Here is a 17,800-nt window from a genome sequence, read left to right as displayed (position 1 = left end):
ATTATTATTAACGAAAATATATGCGCAGAAAGTGTATTTACATTTTTACTATATTATAATAATATAATTTTCGAAAACTATAAATGCATAATTTTTTTATTTTTATAAGGAAGTAATTAAAAATATAAAACTAATATGATTTAAAGTGTATATATATATATATATATATATATATATGTGTGTGTGTGTGTGTGTGTGTGTGTGTGTGTGTGTGTGTGTGTGTGTGTGTGTGTGTGTGTGTGTGGTGTGTGTGTGTGTGTGTGTGTGTGTGTGTGTGTGTGGTGTGTGTGTGTGTGTGTGGTGTGTGTGTGTGGTGTGTGTGTGTGTGTGTGTGTGTGTGTGTGTGTGTAAAAATAATATTAAGATAATAATGCAGCAACTACTTTAAAACGATAAATTATTTAGTTATTGTGAAATAAAAAAGTTAAGTAATTACTCATTTTACTAAATAAATAAATTATTTTTATTCATTGAGAAATAAAATTATTCAAGTAAAAGGTAACATAAAATAAGCTAATTTATTTTTATATAATAGAACAGATACATAGATTAATTGAAAAATAGAAAAATAATATAATTATATATATAATTTTGTAAAGTAATATTAAAAAAGTTTGCAAGATTTTTTTAAAAAGAATGGATTATTTAGTTAATTTTAAAATAAAAAAATTATTTAATTACTTATTTTATTAGATAAATAAATTATATTTTATTTACTACAAAAAAAAATCCAATCAAATATTATTATTTATATTTTATATTATTATTATTGTTATTATTATTGGTGTGGGAATGATAAATAAATAAATAAATTTGTTCCTACACGTATTAATTTGAACCAATCTCAATTATTAAAATCCCTACTCTAAGCAAGTATAAAGCCATATTAATAATTATATATGTAGGGAAAATATTGGAGGAATATCACTACTAATTTATAAGTTACAGTTGAGGTATGATAAACCTGCAATTGCAACTGATAGAAGGAAGTCAATCTTCAGAATGGTGCGGGAAAGTGTAACAATTTTAAAAAAATTGTTGTTTTTGTGTACACTTTTTATTTTCTAATTTTATCTTTAATTATTATTTTAAAAATTAATTATTTTATAATTAGTTTATTTTTAATATTTTTTTTATTTTTTTATATTTTGATCGTTATTCTAAAATTTTTTTTGAACAGTTATTTTATTTAACAACTATTTTAAAATTTATTATATTTTTAAAAATAAATATTATTGATTTTATTAAAATTAAAAAAATGTGGATACACAGGCGTGATATGTGTTCGTTAGTAATAATAATAATAATAAATTTTATTTTAAATTATTTTTATGTTTAAGGACAAAATGGTAATATTTCATTTTTATTAATTAAAACATTTTTTTAATTTATCAAATATATCACATCATTTATTAATTTTCATCTCAAATCTATTCATTTCTGACTATTTTTCCTTTAATCCAAACAACTTTACTTTTACACTTTTTCTCCCTCAGATTCACTCAAATTCATTTTCAAATCTAAACACAACCTAAAAATAAACACCACACTAGTTTTCCTATCCTCTCATTTACACCTCCCTCAAATTCATCCTAAACAATAACCAGATACTTTGATACTTTTGTTGACCGTATAAATTTTTATTTGTTGAATCATTCAATATTACTAATATAAAAACACATAAACCACTTATTAGATTGATTTCAGGAACATTTAGAAATGCAATGGAAAATTTAATTATAGATAATCAACACACAACAAAATACCAGTACAAAATTAGAGCTTGTTGAGTTTCTTTTGTTTTATCCTATGCTAAACACTAAAAATACACTAATTTTATTCTTAAAAGATATTTATAATATATTTTAAAACTTTAAAATCAACGATCATCAATGTATTTTTATAATAGAGAACAACACATCAAAACCCAATGAGAATCCAAATTTACAAAAATACCAATACAAATTTATAGTATAATTATTTTTATTGATGAGTCTTAAACATTTCTTTTCCTTTTTTCAACACTTCAATAATATCTTCTAAAAAAATAATAAAGTTATCATTTAAAAAACCATCAAATAGAAAAAGAGATAGTAATTATTAAATTCATATTAATAAAAAGAAATAAAGTTCTTTTATATTCATAACATTTATAGTTGATTTAAAATCGACGGTATATTTTAACCTGAATTTTAAATTGATTTTCATAGCAAGCAAGTATTTTGCGCCTAAATCAACTCTTTCGCGTCATTTGTATTGCAGAGTATTTTATAAATTTGATTGTCTTTTTTTTTTCTCTTTCTTTATCTGGACGTCATCTTTTTCTCTCATAGAAGACATTCTTGTAAGTATTTTTTTTTCTCTTTTCTTGATTTCCTCTTGCTATTCTCCTTTTCTAAGCATTTTTTCTCTTTTCTACTCTTTTTGAAAGTTGATTTTTCTTCCGGTGTCCTTCCTATTCAAATTTGACTTTCTTTTAAAATTTTAGTTTCTCATAAACCCTAACTTAATCACTGATCCATGATTTTTTGTATTGGTTTCGGGGCGAAGCTAATTGAATTTCCTCTTGCTATTCTCTTTTTCTAAGCATTTTTTCTCTTTTCTACTCTTTTTGAAAGTTGATTTTTCTTTCAGTGTTTTTCCTTCCTATTCAAATTCCACTTTCTTTTAAAATTGTAGTTTCTCATAAACCCTAACTTTAATTAGTGATCCGTGATTTTTTGTATTGGTTTCGGGGGGGAGCTAATTGAATTTGCAGGTGATGAAGATTAGAGATGTCATGCATCCTAGAGCAGAGGCCGACTCTGAGATTATGATTATGGCGCATCGATGATCGCCAATTTGTCTCCTTGGAGTTATTTCAGTAATAAACTTTGTTTTGCTAACATGCGGCATTGTTTGAAAATAAGTTCTTTATTTTTTCCTTTGTAATATCAATGATTATTGCATGTATTAAATTGTAGGGGAATGATGTCCCCCTTGACTAGAGAATGAAACAACATGAAAAGGTGTGTTTACCCAAACAAAGGACTTCATTCACCAATTCATTATTTATTAGTGTTTTATTGGTTTAATCCTTTTAATTGTTTAGCGTAAAACTAGCTTTTACTCCATTCAAAATTATTGTTATTTTGAGTTATCCCACTAGGAATTATCGAATCGTACTTTGATTTTCTTAGTTCACTGTGCAAATTCCATATGAGAATATTTTTAGTTGTCCTGTCATAAAAAGAATTGTCAAAGTGCACTTTGACTTTCTTTGTTCACATGAGAAAATCTGGTTGCCTCTTGTTATTCGGACTACTGATGTATTCTTTAGCTATCTTTGTCTCAATGCAAATTTCATATGCTTATATTTGATACATTTCTCATAATTCACTTGTGAGATGAATGCTTTATTCTATTTTTGACAATTTCTTGAGTCCAAATGATATTGAGATTACAATTAGAATGTTCGCTGTGTAATTGGGTGTGCAACCACACTGAGATTGGGGGAAACAAATTTGAAATATGTATTCATAGTCATGACAAGGTATGAGTATATCCGAGTTAACAGTTTTAATCTTTTTTCAAGATGAAAATGTTTAGTTATAACAAGAAACGCCGATGGTTTGTGAGCCTAATTTCGTGCGAAATTCTCATATTACAATCTAGCTTTATATTTAATTTATTGACAACATATATTGTTATTGATCTTTGTAAGGATTTGACATATTAAAAATATATTGTTTCATTTGCTCTTAAAATCAGAGTTGAAATTGTGACTGCAATTTTGAAAGGTTTAGGTATACACCCTAAATGGAACTATCGAATAGCACTTTGATTTTTTTGGTTCACTGTGTGCAAGTTTCATACGGGTATATTTTGAGTTATCCCACCAGAATTATCGAATCGCACTTTGATTTTCTTAGTTCACTGTACAAATTCCATATGAGAATATTTTTAGTTGTCCCGTCATAAAAAGAATTGTCAAAGTGTACTTTGACTTTCTTTGTTCACATGAGAAAATTGAGTTGCCTCTTGTTATTCAAACTACTGATGTATTCTTTAGCTATCTTTGTCCCAATGCAAATTTCATATGCTTATATTTGATACATTTCTCATAATTCACTTGTGAGATGAATGCTTTATTCTATTTTTGACAATTTCTTGAGTCCGAATGATATTGAGATTACAATTAGAATGTTCGTTGTGTAATTGGGTGTGCAACCACACTTAGACTGAGGGAGCAAAATTTGAAATATGTATTCATAATCATGACAAGGTATAAGTATATCCAAGATAACATTTTGAATCTTTTTACAAGATGAAAATGTTTAGTTATGACAAGAAACACCGGTGGTTTGTGAGGCTATTTTTGTGCGAAATTCTCATATTACAATCTGGCTTTATATTTAATTTATTGCCAACATAAATTGTTATTGATCTTTGTAAGGGCTTGACATCTTAAACATATATTGTTTCATTCGCTCTTAAAATTAGAGTTGAAATTGTGACTACAATTTTGAATGGTTTAGGTATACACCCTAAATGGAACTATCGAACAACACTTTGATTTTTTGGTTCACTATGCAATTTTCATATAGGTATATTTTGAGTTAAAAAGACAAGTATTATATATTTTTTAAGGCTTAAATAATGGTTTGATCCTAGTTTTCGTTCGGTTTTTTCAATGTGGTCCTACTTTTGTTTTCTTTTTCAATTTGATCATAATATTCGTTAATTTTATTCAATTTGGTCATTTTCTCTAACACCATAGTTAAATAATTATCCATATTTGTTAATTTTGCATTCTTTGAAAATATTTAACTTTTAAATAGCTACAAAACAAAAAGAAATCCTATTTAACTTTTAAGTACAAAATAAATAAATAAAATATGAACATTAGAATCTAGCGTTGACGGGATTAGCTATATCGCGTCTGTGTATACCCATTTTTTGAATTATATTAATAATTGATGATATTGTAATGTTATTAAGTTAATAAACAAAATAAAAGTATATTTATAAAAAATAAAGTGAAATGTATGGAGAAAATATGAGAAAAATAATTGTTGATGAATAGTAGGAGAAGAAAGAAGAATGAGATAAGTAAATAATTTTATAAAAACTTGTAAAAGTAACCGTTAATTTTTGAAAATTTAATAAATAATTAAATTGTAAAGGGTAAAGTTGAAATTATGAAATGTGGACAGAAAAGAGAGAATCTTCTTTATATATGGTTATAGTTATAGATAAAAAATCTCTACGGTGACCAAATATAAGTATTTGTTTAAATAATATTGTACTTGTAAACATGTACAAATTTTTTGTACACATTCTTTTCGTCAACTATTGTGTTTCATTTTTAAATATTAAAACACTAATAGTTTGTTAAGTAATCCAACAAACCTATTCTCTCGCGTGTTTAATTAGATTTAAAAAATGTTTATTTATTTCTTTTGTCACATTTTTTATTTTCTCTTTTATATATTTTTTGACTTTCAAAATTCACAAAATTTACGTATATCTATTTTTTAATAACCTTGATTACATTTTTTTATGCTATTTGTTCATTTAACGTATATTGGGGGTGTTTGCCCATAGGTTTTTCATTTAGTAACTACTATCAACATTTAATTATATTTTTATAGCTTCTTTTTTAAAAATAAGTATTTTAATGAAGAATGAAAGACTATATTTGATTTTTAATAGTAAAAATTAGCAGTGAAGATGAAAATAACACAAATTAAACTTATTTATTTGTTATGGAGTATGATATTGTCAAATTATTCGGTTAGAGGAGTCCTTTTAAAGATTAAAAGAATTGTAGATGAAAATATTTAATGAGTCACAGAGATAAAACTACATGAGCTTACTTAAAATAAAGTTCATATCATGAGCTTACTTAAAATAAAGTTCATATCATGTACAACTCCAAAATTATTATTTTTCTAAAGAAAAACATATGAGGAAATTTCAATCTAATTGGTTTAAAATATTTTCTTTTTGCCTAAAGTATTCGGTGACTAATGACGTAGTTTATTGTTTGTAATGTCATTTCTTTGATTCAAAGTTATTTGGTCATCTTAAGTCAGGTGTGTTTACTAAAAAAATATTCAAAACATGAAAAAATATTAATGTAGGAAAAATGTGCATTTCTCAACCATATTTAAGTAGTTCTTGCTCACCACACAACAATGCATAGTGAAAGTCACCATGTTGAGTATATATGCAATTTTAGTGAAGAAAATTAATTTAAAATTTCAATTTCAGCATTTTATTGTCGATGTTGTTAACCATCAAAATTTAGATAATTTATCAATCATACACTTTAACTATTCAATCTTTATCAAGATAAGAAAGTCAAATTACTTGATTGACTTAATTCGTCTTATTTTAAATATTTTTATTTTTAAGTCTACGATAGAAAAGATATAATTCTACAATAGAAATTGTTAAAACAAAATTGTGAAATAAAATGATAGATAAATTTCTTGTTAACAATGACTTCATTTACATTGAAAAGTAAATAACCGATAATTTCAGTTATAATTAATTATTAAAATTATTTATTTCAAAACAAACAACACAAATTTTAGTTTTAATTCGGTTATGGATGACTTAAAAATTAAAAAAAAAAAAGGACAATTCTTTGAATATATGTAATTTTTTATAATTATAATTATGTTAAATTATATTCACATATTTTTTATTAATAAAATAAATAAATAAAAATTTTAAGTATATTAGGTCAAAATCTACCTGAACATATACCTCTATTTTATTAAATATATTTTTTTTCTTTTTATTTGTGATATCTGACCTTAGACTTGTTATGGACATTCTGTGATACAAGTTGTAACATACAAATGTGATGTCTGAACAAGATCTGTTACATCAGCATGCAACTTGTATTTTATGTCTCTCTCTCTTTGAGTACCTAAGTCCTATGTAACACGGTACAGCAACAAGAGACATAAATGAATTTGGGACATGTGAGGGTTGTTGTCAAGGCATAAGTGCTGCTAATTCAACTACTTCTCTTCTTTCGGTATATAAACATATGTTTTCTTGTGCTGTTTCTAACATATAAGGTGTTCATGACAAATTACGAAGCTACAAAACATCTTAAAGTGGGTCATGACATCCGGGTTGACCCGATAATTTGGTGGATTGTATTGAAGATGTTAATGTGTTACTCTATTTTGATCCATTTTACCTAATCCATTAAATTGGCATGTGAAGGATACGCTGGAATGGACCGTTTGTTGATTTTTTTTTTTTTAAATTAATTTTAAATTTCTTTTATATTATATTAATTCATACGTACAAAATATAGTAATTTTAATTGTTAATAGTTGTAATTAAATTAATTATTAATTATACTAATTTAACATATACTAATTATTTCAATTTATCTTGTTATTTTTTCACTTAACCAATTATAAAATTTAAAAATATTTATATGATTAAATAATGAAAGAATTATAGATTGACTTATAAACTTGTCTATTGAAGGGGTAGATCATGGTTTTTAACTTATTTTAATAAGATAGACTACCTTGGTACATCACCTTCTTGGTGGGTAAGTGATGACAAGGCTAAAATGAGTTAGGTAGACTAATTTTATTAACTTAAAAATATGTTTAGTAGGGAAAAAAATATGAAATATGTGTTATTATATTGTTTTTTTATTTATGTATGACTTAGTTGCAAAATTAAGACATTTGTATACTTTTTTTTATCTATTCATATAAAAAAAATTCTTTTGGTAGTAGTCAGTAATCATTTTTTGGTATACACATTTCACTACTGATTTTATCTTTATTAATATTAATATAAGCGTGGTCTTTCTGTTTTTGTGTATACACAATTTTTAAATATGAATAATATTATATAAGTTGGATAATAATATTATAATGTTATTGAGTTAATATACAAAATAAATTTATAATTGTTAAAAATAAAGTGAAATGAAAAAAATGTAAAAAAAAAACAACAATTGATAAATAGAAAAAGAAAGAAAGGGAAAAGATAGTCAATTTTATAAAAAAAAACATATAAAAACAACAGTGAATTTTTAAAAATTTAACAAATAAATATATCATAAAAGTTAAAATTAGAATTATGAAATGTGGTAAAAGAAATCTCTTAATATATATTTATATATATTGAATTATTTTATCTTTTAAATTTTGTATATGTCTTTTAATAATTTCAGTTTTTAAAAATATTTTTTATATATTTATTTATATATTTATTTTAATAATTAAAATATTTTTTTTATAATCACAAAGATAATAATGGACACGGAAACACATATTTCCACCGGTATATTTAAATTTTTTGTTATTGATAAAAAAATTAAAATATTTTTAACTTAACAGATATACTTAATTAGTAATTTGATAATTTATAAGTTTATGATTTATTTTATAATTTGTTTACAGAGTCTTTGTATAGTCTTTATATGATGTACATAGAGTTAATTGTTCTTCCATTCAATCAACATTAATAGCATTAGAAAGTGATTATATGTCGATGTATTAATTTTTTACGTCTTTTTCTTTTCTTTTTTTCCTCTTCTTTCAGGGTTCCTCTGCTGTGGCCGTTACTGTAATAGAAATATTTTTTTTGTTCCACGCTACCTATTCATTACTTTGAACAGAAATGTAATAATATTAGAAACCATTTAAAATAGAAAGTGATTGATAAGTTTAGTATTTTAGTGATTCAAACCACAAGGAGGTTATCCATTATAAGAACAAACGTTGCAAGTTATGAAAAGAACAACGTTGTAAGTTATGACAATGTCAACATCAAATATGAATACGAGAAGGAAGCGAAAAGGTGTGTGATGAATGGTTGCAGAAAATATAAGACTTTTAAACAATGTTTGCAATAACACATTACCCTTATGAAAAGATAGCATCAAACTTTTGTTTCTTCTTTCGACCACAGAAAAAGGAAAGTGATACGTGGCTCGTGTGAATGCCATACGATAAAGGGAAACGATACGTGGCTCATGTGAATGCCATAAGATAAAGGCAAAAGTTAGGCCAATGAAATGACTAAAGCCAACACGTTTTAAAATTGTGAAGAGTTTTCATTTTGGAATTTTTAATACATATAAATATATTAAATTCAAACCATTCTCATTAAAAATTGTATATTTTTTAGATGTATTGTTTCAGATGGGGGCAGTTTAAATAATAATTAGTAATTTGAAAGTATTAATATTGATGATGTTTTTGATTGTTATTAATTGATGTTAATTTCTTTGCAAAGATTGTTTTGATTTATATTTGTAAAGTTTTTGTTCCATTAATAGTAACTATGATTGTTTTCAATAAATTTATTATCATCATTATTTAAACTTATATTGATTAAGATTATTTTTACAATAATGGTTGAGATTTTTTGTTAATTTATTTAATTAATAAAGTATCCTTAGTTGACATTGATAAAAAATATAATCATAACTAATGTGTTCCGAAACCTTCCTTAATTGACATCATGAAAGAGGTATCAATTTGGTCCAGTCCATAGAACTTAGTCCTGACCCATATGGGCTAGGACAAAAGAAAAACTCACGTTAAGAAAAAAAAAAAAAAAACTCATCAAAGAAGTTCATAGGGCTAAAAATTCCAAAAAAGCCCGTGGGTCAGGACCAACCCATGAGCTTTCATCTTCAACATGAAAAATACATTACCTTTTAAAATATATTATTATCTATGGGACGATTTCGACGATTTGGATGAGCTAACGACACGAATAAACACGACAACCCAAACAAATCTAATGACCTGAACCTGCCTGATGACTCCAACAAGCACGACTAGCCGAACGGGTTCAATGACTCAGACGGATCCAACAACTCGAACGGATCCAACTATCCGAAAGGGTCCAAACATACCTCTCTTAACAATCTATTAAAAAAAGTGTGTAGATAATAAAAAATCATTACAAATATTAAGAAAAATAATCACCATAAATATTAACAGAAAAAGAATATAATGAACTTCTTGAAAATATAGACTCCAAACATTAGTTGACAAAACCGTAATTAATATTGAATAAAAATGACAATGATTTGAAAAGAAAGAAAAATAAATCTACTGATTTAAAATCGAAAAATAACTTCAATTATCAAAAAGTGGGAACAATGGTCCATTCACTTTTTTTTTAATAATAATAGAAAATGAAAAATATATTATTATTATTATTATGATTACAAAATTAAATAAAAATAATTTATAATTTCATTGTAAATAATTTTTATTTATTTTGTAGGTAGTTTTATAATTAAAAAATAATTAAATTTAAATAAGGGTCAAATAAAAAAAGGTTAAATTTTTTAAAAAAGTGAGGATAAAATTAATAAAATAATTATTTTATTTTTTTAAAAATATTTAAAGAATAAAACTAAAAGCTAAATATACACACAAAAATATATAAGTATAGATAAAAAATATATAATTATATTAATAAAAACTAATCATCTCAGTAATATTTCAGTTTTGGTTAAATTAATGACACATCAACTAAAATCAAACGAAGAGAAAATAAGTAAATTTAAACATGTGAAAATTTGTAACTTGCCTCTCTAATGAAATTTAAAATTATTTTACATTAAATAATCCAATTAATATAATGAAATTTTAAAATGTAAATTTCCTTATAAAAAAGTAACAAATTTGGCATCAAACATTCCTAATTTTTTATAAAAATGAATTATCTTATTAAAATTCCACGTCAAAAAAGAATTATCAAGATACAAACTTTACTGATTTTCAAGATTTCGTGTAGATGTCGGTAATACAGCAAATGTCAAACATGATGTTACAATTGGAGTAAACAATTTTTCATATATTAATGCACCAATCAATGGTCTAAATGTAAATAATATTTAAATTTAAATATTAAATAATCAGTAATAACTTAAAAATATTATTATTGATGATATTTTTAATTAATATTAATTGGTATTACTCTTTTTGCCACAGGTTGTTAATAATATTTTTTAAATTTATATTTGTAAAACTTTTGTTCAATTAATGTTAATCGGCATTGTTTTCAATGAAATTTAATCATGATTATTTAAACTGATATTGATTAAAATTATTTTTACGATAATACTTAGAGTTTTTAGTTTTTTTTTTTATCAATATAGACTAAAGAATTTCTTCGGTTGACATTGTTAAAAAGTAATCCTAGTTAATGCTAACCGATTTTGTTTTTATCAATTCACATTAGGAAAAAATATATTAGCATTCTCTTAACAAAAGTAACATATGCGTTGATGATTTTTTTTTACAGACATTAATAAAAAAATCACTTAAAAAAATATCAACTATAAAAAGAAAGGAATAGTGATTGAAAAAAGAAAAATGGCTCCAACAATTTAAGTCATAAAATAACTTTATCAACGTAAAAGAAAAGTTTAATTAATCGGATGGTAGTCACTCTTATATAGATGTGTTAGTTTGGTACCCACTTTTAAATGTGTCAATTGAGTCTTAACTTTTGAAAAGATGCCTCAATTATGTCATTTTCAGCAAAAAATTATTAACATATTTAACGGTATTGATATCTAAAATGACTTACAAAATTAAGTATTGATATTTATATTAAAATTTGGTGATAAAAGTTATGAATTAAGTTAACGGCTTTAATAATTTTGTCTGAAAGGGACCTGATTAAGACAGTTCTTCAAAAGTTAGGACTAGATTGACACATTTTTAAAAACGGGTACCAAACTGATACATTTGAACGAAAGTGGGTATCATCCGACTAATTAAACCTAAGAAAATTCTAGTTAATGAAAAGCCTAAAATTGAGTTTCAATTTTAATTAAATTGACTTTTCTATATGATAAAAAATTAATAAAAGTATTATTATTGTTATTATTATAATTAGAAAATTATATATAATTTTTTTATAATTTTATTATAAATCATTTTTATTTATGTTGTACACACTTTCTTAATTAAAAAAAATTTTAAATTTAGAAACAGGTCAAATAAAAGAAACAATTAAATTTAAGAAAACAACTATTCAAAAGGCAAAATTGATAAAATAATTGTTTTAATTTAAAACACTTTTCTTTAAAGGATAAACTTGAAATACAAATGTGAATACTCAAAATAAAAAAAAATCTCTTTATATAAATATAGATGAAAAGAAATGGAATTAATAATAAGGATAATGATATTTTAACCTACTTTTTTGATTCACTTTTAATTCACTACTTCTGTTACTATTAGATTATCTATTTTGATTTTTTTTTAGTGATATGATGTGATGATCTAATGGTGATTGAAAAGTGATGGGTTAAAAGTGGATAAAAAAATATATATTAAAATATCATTATTCAACGGATTTTGGGTGGGTTAAAAAATAAGTGAAAATTTAAAGGGATGAAGATTTTTGACTTCTTACATTTTTTTTCAGATGAACTTTAAAATGATCTAACATTAATATAGTAAAATTCTACAGTTTTAATTTCATGAAGAAAAAATTATCCAAATCTGGCATGAAACATTCCCAATCTTTGATGAAAATGTAATCTTATCAAACTTCTTGGTCAAACACTAAACTATTAAGATATAAACTTCGAAGATTTTCAAAGACGATTGATTTCGTGTAGGTGTCGGTAACTTCATCAAATGTCAAACATGATTTTAGGAATCAAATTGTGAGTTGAAGAATATCAACCCTTATCCTATGCCTCTTCTCCCCTAATCAAAGCTATATATTAATGCATGCACTTAGTCTTTTTCCCTCAGCACGCACTTAAATTTCATTCATCACTTCTCAACTTTTTTGCTGCACTTATTAACTCATTATCTTCTTTTTGCTTCGGATCGCCATGGCAGGTAATGTACCAACTGCAACTGAAGGACGCCCCTTGAAATGTAAAGGTATGCCAAACCATGATTCATGGAAAACAAAGAGTTCTATGTGCTCTTTTTTATTACTTTTTCAGAGTTTTATTACATCTTTCAAGTTTAGTTTCTATGCTTCATTTGTATAAAACTGTGTTCTTTATTTGCAAAAACTGTAGCTGCAATTTGCCGCAAGCCTGGCTCTCCACTGACTATTGAGGAGATCACTGTAGCACCTCCATTGCCTCGTGAAGCTAGGATTCGTGTTATATGCACTTCTCTCTGTCACACCGATGTTACCTTTTGGAATATGCAGGTTTTCATCATCTTCTTTTCCTTTATATGATCCTTCATATCGAGGTTGAAATATGATCACAAAGATAAAATCAGTTTATAGTATATAAATGAAGATAAATTTTGATTTAGAAGAGACAGAACATAATTAATTATTGTAGTTATCATAAATTATTGAGTACTTTCTTTTGCATTATTCTTTATAATGTTTCTTTTCGGGTGTTTGGGATGTTCTTGAATTTCAAAACAGAAAGATTCTTCTTAGTCAATGTCTTCCCTTAACCATTTTTTATTTATTCTGTCATTCTTTCTTCTGATCTTCTGTATTACTTTTTCGTTCTTTTTTGCCTCAGTGGAACTTCTTAATAATGGGTTTCTTCAATAACTTTTTTTGTTTCTGTGTGTTTTGAAGGACCCTTCTCCAAGAATCTTGGGTCATGAGGCTTTTGGGTGAGTGCATGCCTTTTACTCTTTTTGATTTCATAATATTATTTACTGGATAAAGTGACACATTCATAAGAAAAAAAGAAATTCACTATTTGTTTATGCATTGTTTGTATTGTTAATTTGTACGGTCTTTATCAGAAGAAAAACTTTTTGTGCTTTTAATATATCAGTGTTTGGTCAAACATCACTGCCGTCCTTTTTCCTCAGTCCTTACAATAGTGGATTCTATTTTCTATTCCTTAGAAAAGCAAAGTATGTCTGCAATATTTCTCCACATGATTTAACAGCAGTAATATAAACATTCTTTAAGAACAAATTCCTATGACTAACAATCTTTATTTTTGCAACCTTGAACCGTTTTATCTGTTCTGCAAGTTTCATTTAATGCTACTGAAGTGGATGCTGATAGTTCCCACCACTATTGACATGATCCAGGGTTGTGGAAAGTGTTGGAGAGGGTGTAACTGAACTTACAAAAGGAGATTTGGTTGTCCCAATTTTCTTAGCTGATTGTGGGGAATGTGGAGATTGCAAATCAAGCAGGAGCAATCTTTGTTTAAAATTTCCTTTTCAGTTCTCTCCTTGGATGCCTAGAGATGGCACATCAAGATTCAAGGATTCAAAAGGAGAGATCCTACAGCATTTCATGTCTGTTTCTAGTTTTAGTGAGTACACTGTGATTGACGTTGCTCATCTAACAAAGGTTGATCTACCAATACCACCAAAGCTGGCATGCCTACTTGGCTGTGGTATATCAACTGGTAAATTTCTAAACTATTCAAGCATAAAATAAATTTACATAATATACATTATAGTCAGAATATCTGGTCATAAATAAAGGTTTTAACAACATTCATCTAATTTAATATTTTTATTAAACTTCCACTTTCAGGAGTAGGTGCTGCTTGGAAATCTGCAGGTGTGGAGCCAGGTTCTTCAGTTGCCATTTTTGGGCTGGGAAGTATTGGATTAGCTGTAAGGATTCCACTTAATTTTGTTTTGTTTTAGTGGTTTATTTATAGTACTGAAAACTCATTGCAAGTGAATGGTTTCATAGGTTGCTGAGGGAGCTAGACTTTGTGGAGCAGCTAAGATTATAGGTGTGGATATCAACCCAGAGAAATATGAAGTTGGTAGTGCTTTATGTGCTTAATAAGAATGTTTAGATAAGTTTTTTTGTGTTATTGTTGTGCTCAAATTATGTAACTGATTGAGTTTGTTTCTCTGATCTACACAGGGAAAAAATTTGGAGTCACTCACTTTGTCCATTCTGGAGAAAATAAAGACAAAACTGTGAGCCAGGTCCACCCTCTTGACTCCAATCTTTGTTTAATTCAACAGCCTTAAAGTCTTGAAATTTCCTTTTCTCATAAGTGGTTGTTTAGCAGATTATCATGGAAATGACTGATGGAGGAGCAGACTATTGTTTCGAATGTGTTGGCAAGGCATCACTGATGGAAGATGCATATGCTTCTAGTAGAAGGGTCTCTCTCCTTTTCTATCTATCCATCTCTCAATCATGCATTGCACTATGGTTAATATGCAGACAGAAATATGCGACAAAAGCAGTAACTGCATTATAATTTTCAAGAATCATCCTACCACAAAGCTTGAAACTCAGCTAAAAGTAGCACTAGCAATAGTGTTCTTTTTGTACCAAATAACTTGAAAATCCACTAGAAGTAGCACTTGCACTTGTAACAGTTTGAAGAATAAACCATGAAAACTTGTTGAATGTAGTTAACTGCTACTTTGCCAACAGGGTTGGGGAAAAACAGTGGTTGTAGGATTGGACAAGCCAGGATCCAGGTTGAGCCTTGACACTGGTGAGGTACTGCTTAGTCAGAAGACCCTAAGGGGATGCTTATTTGGAGGACTTAAACCTAAGACTGATGTACCTACTCTCATAAAACGCTACATAGATAAGGTACTATGTACAACATCTTCTACTTCTCTTTTTTAAACTCTATGTGCTCTTTATCATAGTGTCATGATGCCAAGTTTATCTGACTGCCAACAGGAACTGAATCTGGAGGAGTTTGTCACACATGAGGTGCAGTTTAAGGATATCAACAAAGCTTTTGATTTGTTGAATGAAGGAAAGAGTCTCCGATGTGTGATTTGGATGGACGAGTGAAGTTGGACACTGTCTTAGGATGAAAACAAGTTCAGTGTAAAATCAGTTGATTGATTCATCGTACTCTTGGTGACAAATAATGATGCAATAAATATTATCTAAATTTCCTTTCAAAAAACAAATAAACAAGGCTACGCTACAATCATCGTTCATTACGATGGTTGCTGCATCAAATGTGTGTGTGTTCGTTAGAAGGTGTAATCAAATATTACATCAGTAAAGTTTGTAAACCTTCTGTTATTTAATTCAAATTTGTATCTTTCTTTAAATCTTGATATGTGCCTATTTTTTCTTCTGCAATTTTGTAATCTTTATCTAATCATACGCGTTTTTTTTTTCCAATTTTGGTCCACTAGAATCATAAATAACATATAATAATACAACATGCAACACAAAATCATAGCATGATAGAAAACAGATTTAGAGAATCATAGAATGAATCTGTTCATGCGAGTTTCCACAACTTTAGACCTAACCATGGTGCCAATGGTGTTGATGAGAAGCTTAGCATCTTCCCATGGTGTGCCAGGCGCCAACTTCTTATACAAGTAGCTCTCAAACGTCATGCGTTGAACGTACTCGTCCCCACAGAGCTCCACCAGAGCCTCCCTGCACGCGTTACTACCGTAGAAAACCCTCTGCAACAGATCCAAAAACCTAAACGTCATAGCATACTCCGCGTCCCACGGCTTCAGGTACTCCCTCCTAAGATCACTCTCGTCGATCATCCTCTCCCCACCCTCCGAGGCCTTTACGACGGCGTTTCCGCACATGCGACCCGATTTCGCCGCGAAATAGATACCCTCACCCGAACACTTCGTCACGTACCCTGCAGCGTCACCTACGAGTGCCACGCGTCCCTTCACCCGAATCGGACGCGGGTGCTCCGGAATAGGGTGCGCTTCCACTTTGATCACTTTCCCACCGTTGATCTTCGGCATCACTCTTTCTCTGATCCCGCGCTGGTACACTTTAATATCTTTCTTTGCACGCACCGTACCCGTGCCCACTGCCACGTGGTCGCACTTGGGAAAAACCCACGCGTAGAAATCTGGCGACACGTCGCCACCCACGTACATCTCCGCGAGATTTTCGTAGTGCGCCATTTTCTCGTCCGGTAATGTGATCCGTTCCTGGAACGCGATGGCGCAGGCGTAGTCACCGGCGCCGATCGACCTCGCCACGCGACTGTTGGCGCCGTCGGCGCCGATCACGACGTCCACGGCGAGCGAGTGCCGGGAGGAGCCGTTGGCTGTGTAGTGAATTGTGTAGGGCGCGGCTGGCGCCGTTGGGAGGTCGAGGCCTGTGACGAGGCCGGCGACCGCGGTAGCGCCGGCGGAGTGCGCGCGGGAGCGGAGGAACGAGTCGAGGACCTCGCGGCGGAGCATGGCGATGAACTCGTGGGGTTTTAGGGTTTTGCCGAAGTCGACGGCGATGTTGGAGGGGGAGAAGATGCGCATTTGCGTCACTTGACGGTCGATGAGGTGGTGAGGGATGTTGAACTCTTCAAGCATGCAGAGAGGGATGGCGCCACCGCATGGCTTCGCGACGGACGGGGGGTTTCGTTCGAAGAGGAATGTTTCAACGCCGCCGGAAGCTAGGGCCTCGGCGGCGGAGGATCCTGCGGGACCGCCACCGATCACTGCCGCTCGGAGCTTTCGGCCGGAGATGGATTTGGAAGCTGAGACGGTGAAGGATTTGAAGTAAGGTTTGGGTTTTGAGGTTGCAATGGAGAATGAAGGTAAACAAAAACTAGTTTGAATTTTGGCAGCCATGGAGAATGAGGAAATGAGTTTGAATTTTGAATTTGGGATCAGTATCTGTGAATTAGGAATTAGGGTTTATCACTTTACTCCTCCTCCAAGAATATAGTATTTTAATGCATAATGCATACTTTAAATCGATTTCAGAGGCAGATGCAAATGATGTCAGGACCAGATTCCATCATGGTAAGGCATTGTAATAAAAAATTGTTTTCAAGATATACGGTCCTATTTCTTTATCTTTCCACTGAATGTGGGGTTAGCATCAGCTTTGCAAGTTGTGTGCTTGG

The 17,800-nt window shown here is 29.1% G+C and overlaps 2 protein-coding genes across 2 annotated transcripts; one reads left to right on the top strand and one right to left on the bottom strand.

The window, feature by feature from the left end:
• The first annotated feature begins 12,642 nt into the window (after window positions 1-12,642).
• On the top strand, window positions 12,643-16,016 carry LOC114195669 (alcohol dehydrogenase-like 7). Its single transcript, XM_028086216.1, has 10 exons — window positions 12,643-12,905; window positions 13,049-13,185; window positions 13,576-13,613; window positions 14,046-14,371; window positions 14,503-14,585; window positions 14,668-14,743; window positions 14,848-14,912; window positions 14,999-15,094; window positions 15,373-15,537; window positions 15,631-16,016. The coding sequence occupies exons 1-10, from the start codon at window positions 12,854-12,856 to the stop codon at window positions 15,745-15,747; spliced, it is 1,155 nt and encodes a 384-aa protein (XP_027942017.1). The 5' UTR covers window positions 12,643-12,853; the 3' UTR covers window positions 15,748-16,016.
• LOC114195668 (geranylgeranyl diphosphate reductase, chloroplastic-like) lies at window positions 13,012-17,562 on the bottom strand. The gene is made up of 2 exons (XM_028086215.1): window positions 16,224-17,562; window positions 13,012-13,217 (listed from the first exon to the last, which is right to left on the bottom strand). The coding sequence occupies exons 1-2, from the start codon at window positions 17,520-17,522 to the stop codon at window positions 13,155-13,157; spliced, it is 1,362 nt and encodes a 453-aa protein (XP_027942016.1). The 5' UTR covers window positions 17,523-17,562; the 3' UTR covers window positions 13,012-13,154.
• Window positions 17,563-17,800: the final 238 nt, after the last annotated feature.

Source organism: Vigna unguiculata, chromosome 8 (genome assembly GCF_004118075.2).
Source record: "Vigna unguiculata cultivar IT97K-499-35 chromosome 8, ASM411807v1, whole genome shotgun sequence".
Taxonomy (NCBI): domain Eukaryota; kingdom Viridiplantae; phylum Streptophyta; class Magnoliopsida; order Fabales; family Fabaceae; genus Vigna; species Vigna unguiculata.
The sequence above is the reverse complement of the archived record's forward strand: the minus strand, read 5'-3'. Positions and strand labels throughout refer to the sequence as shown.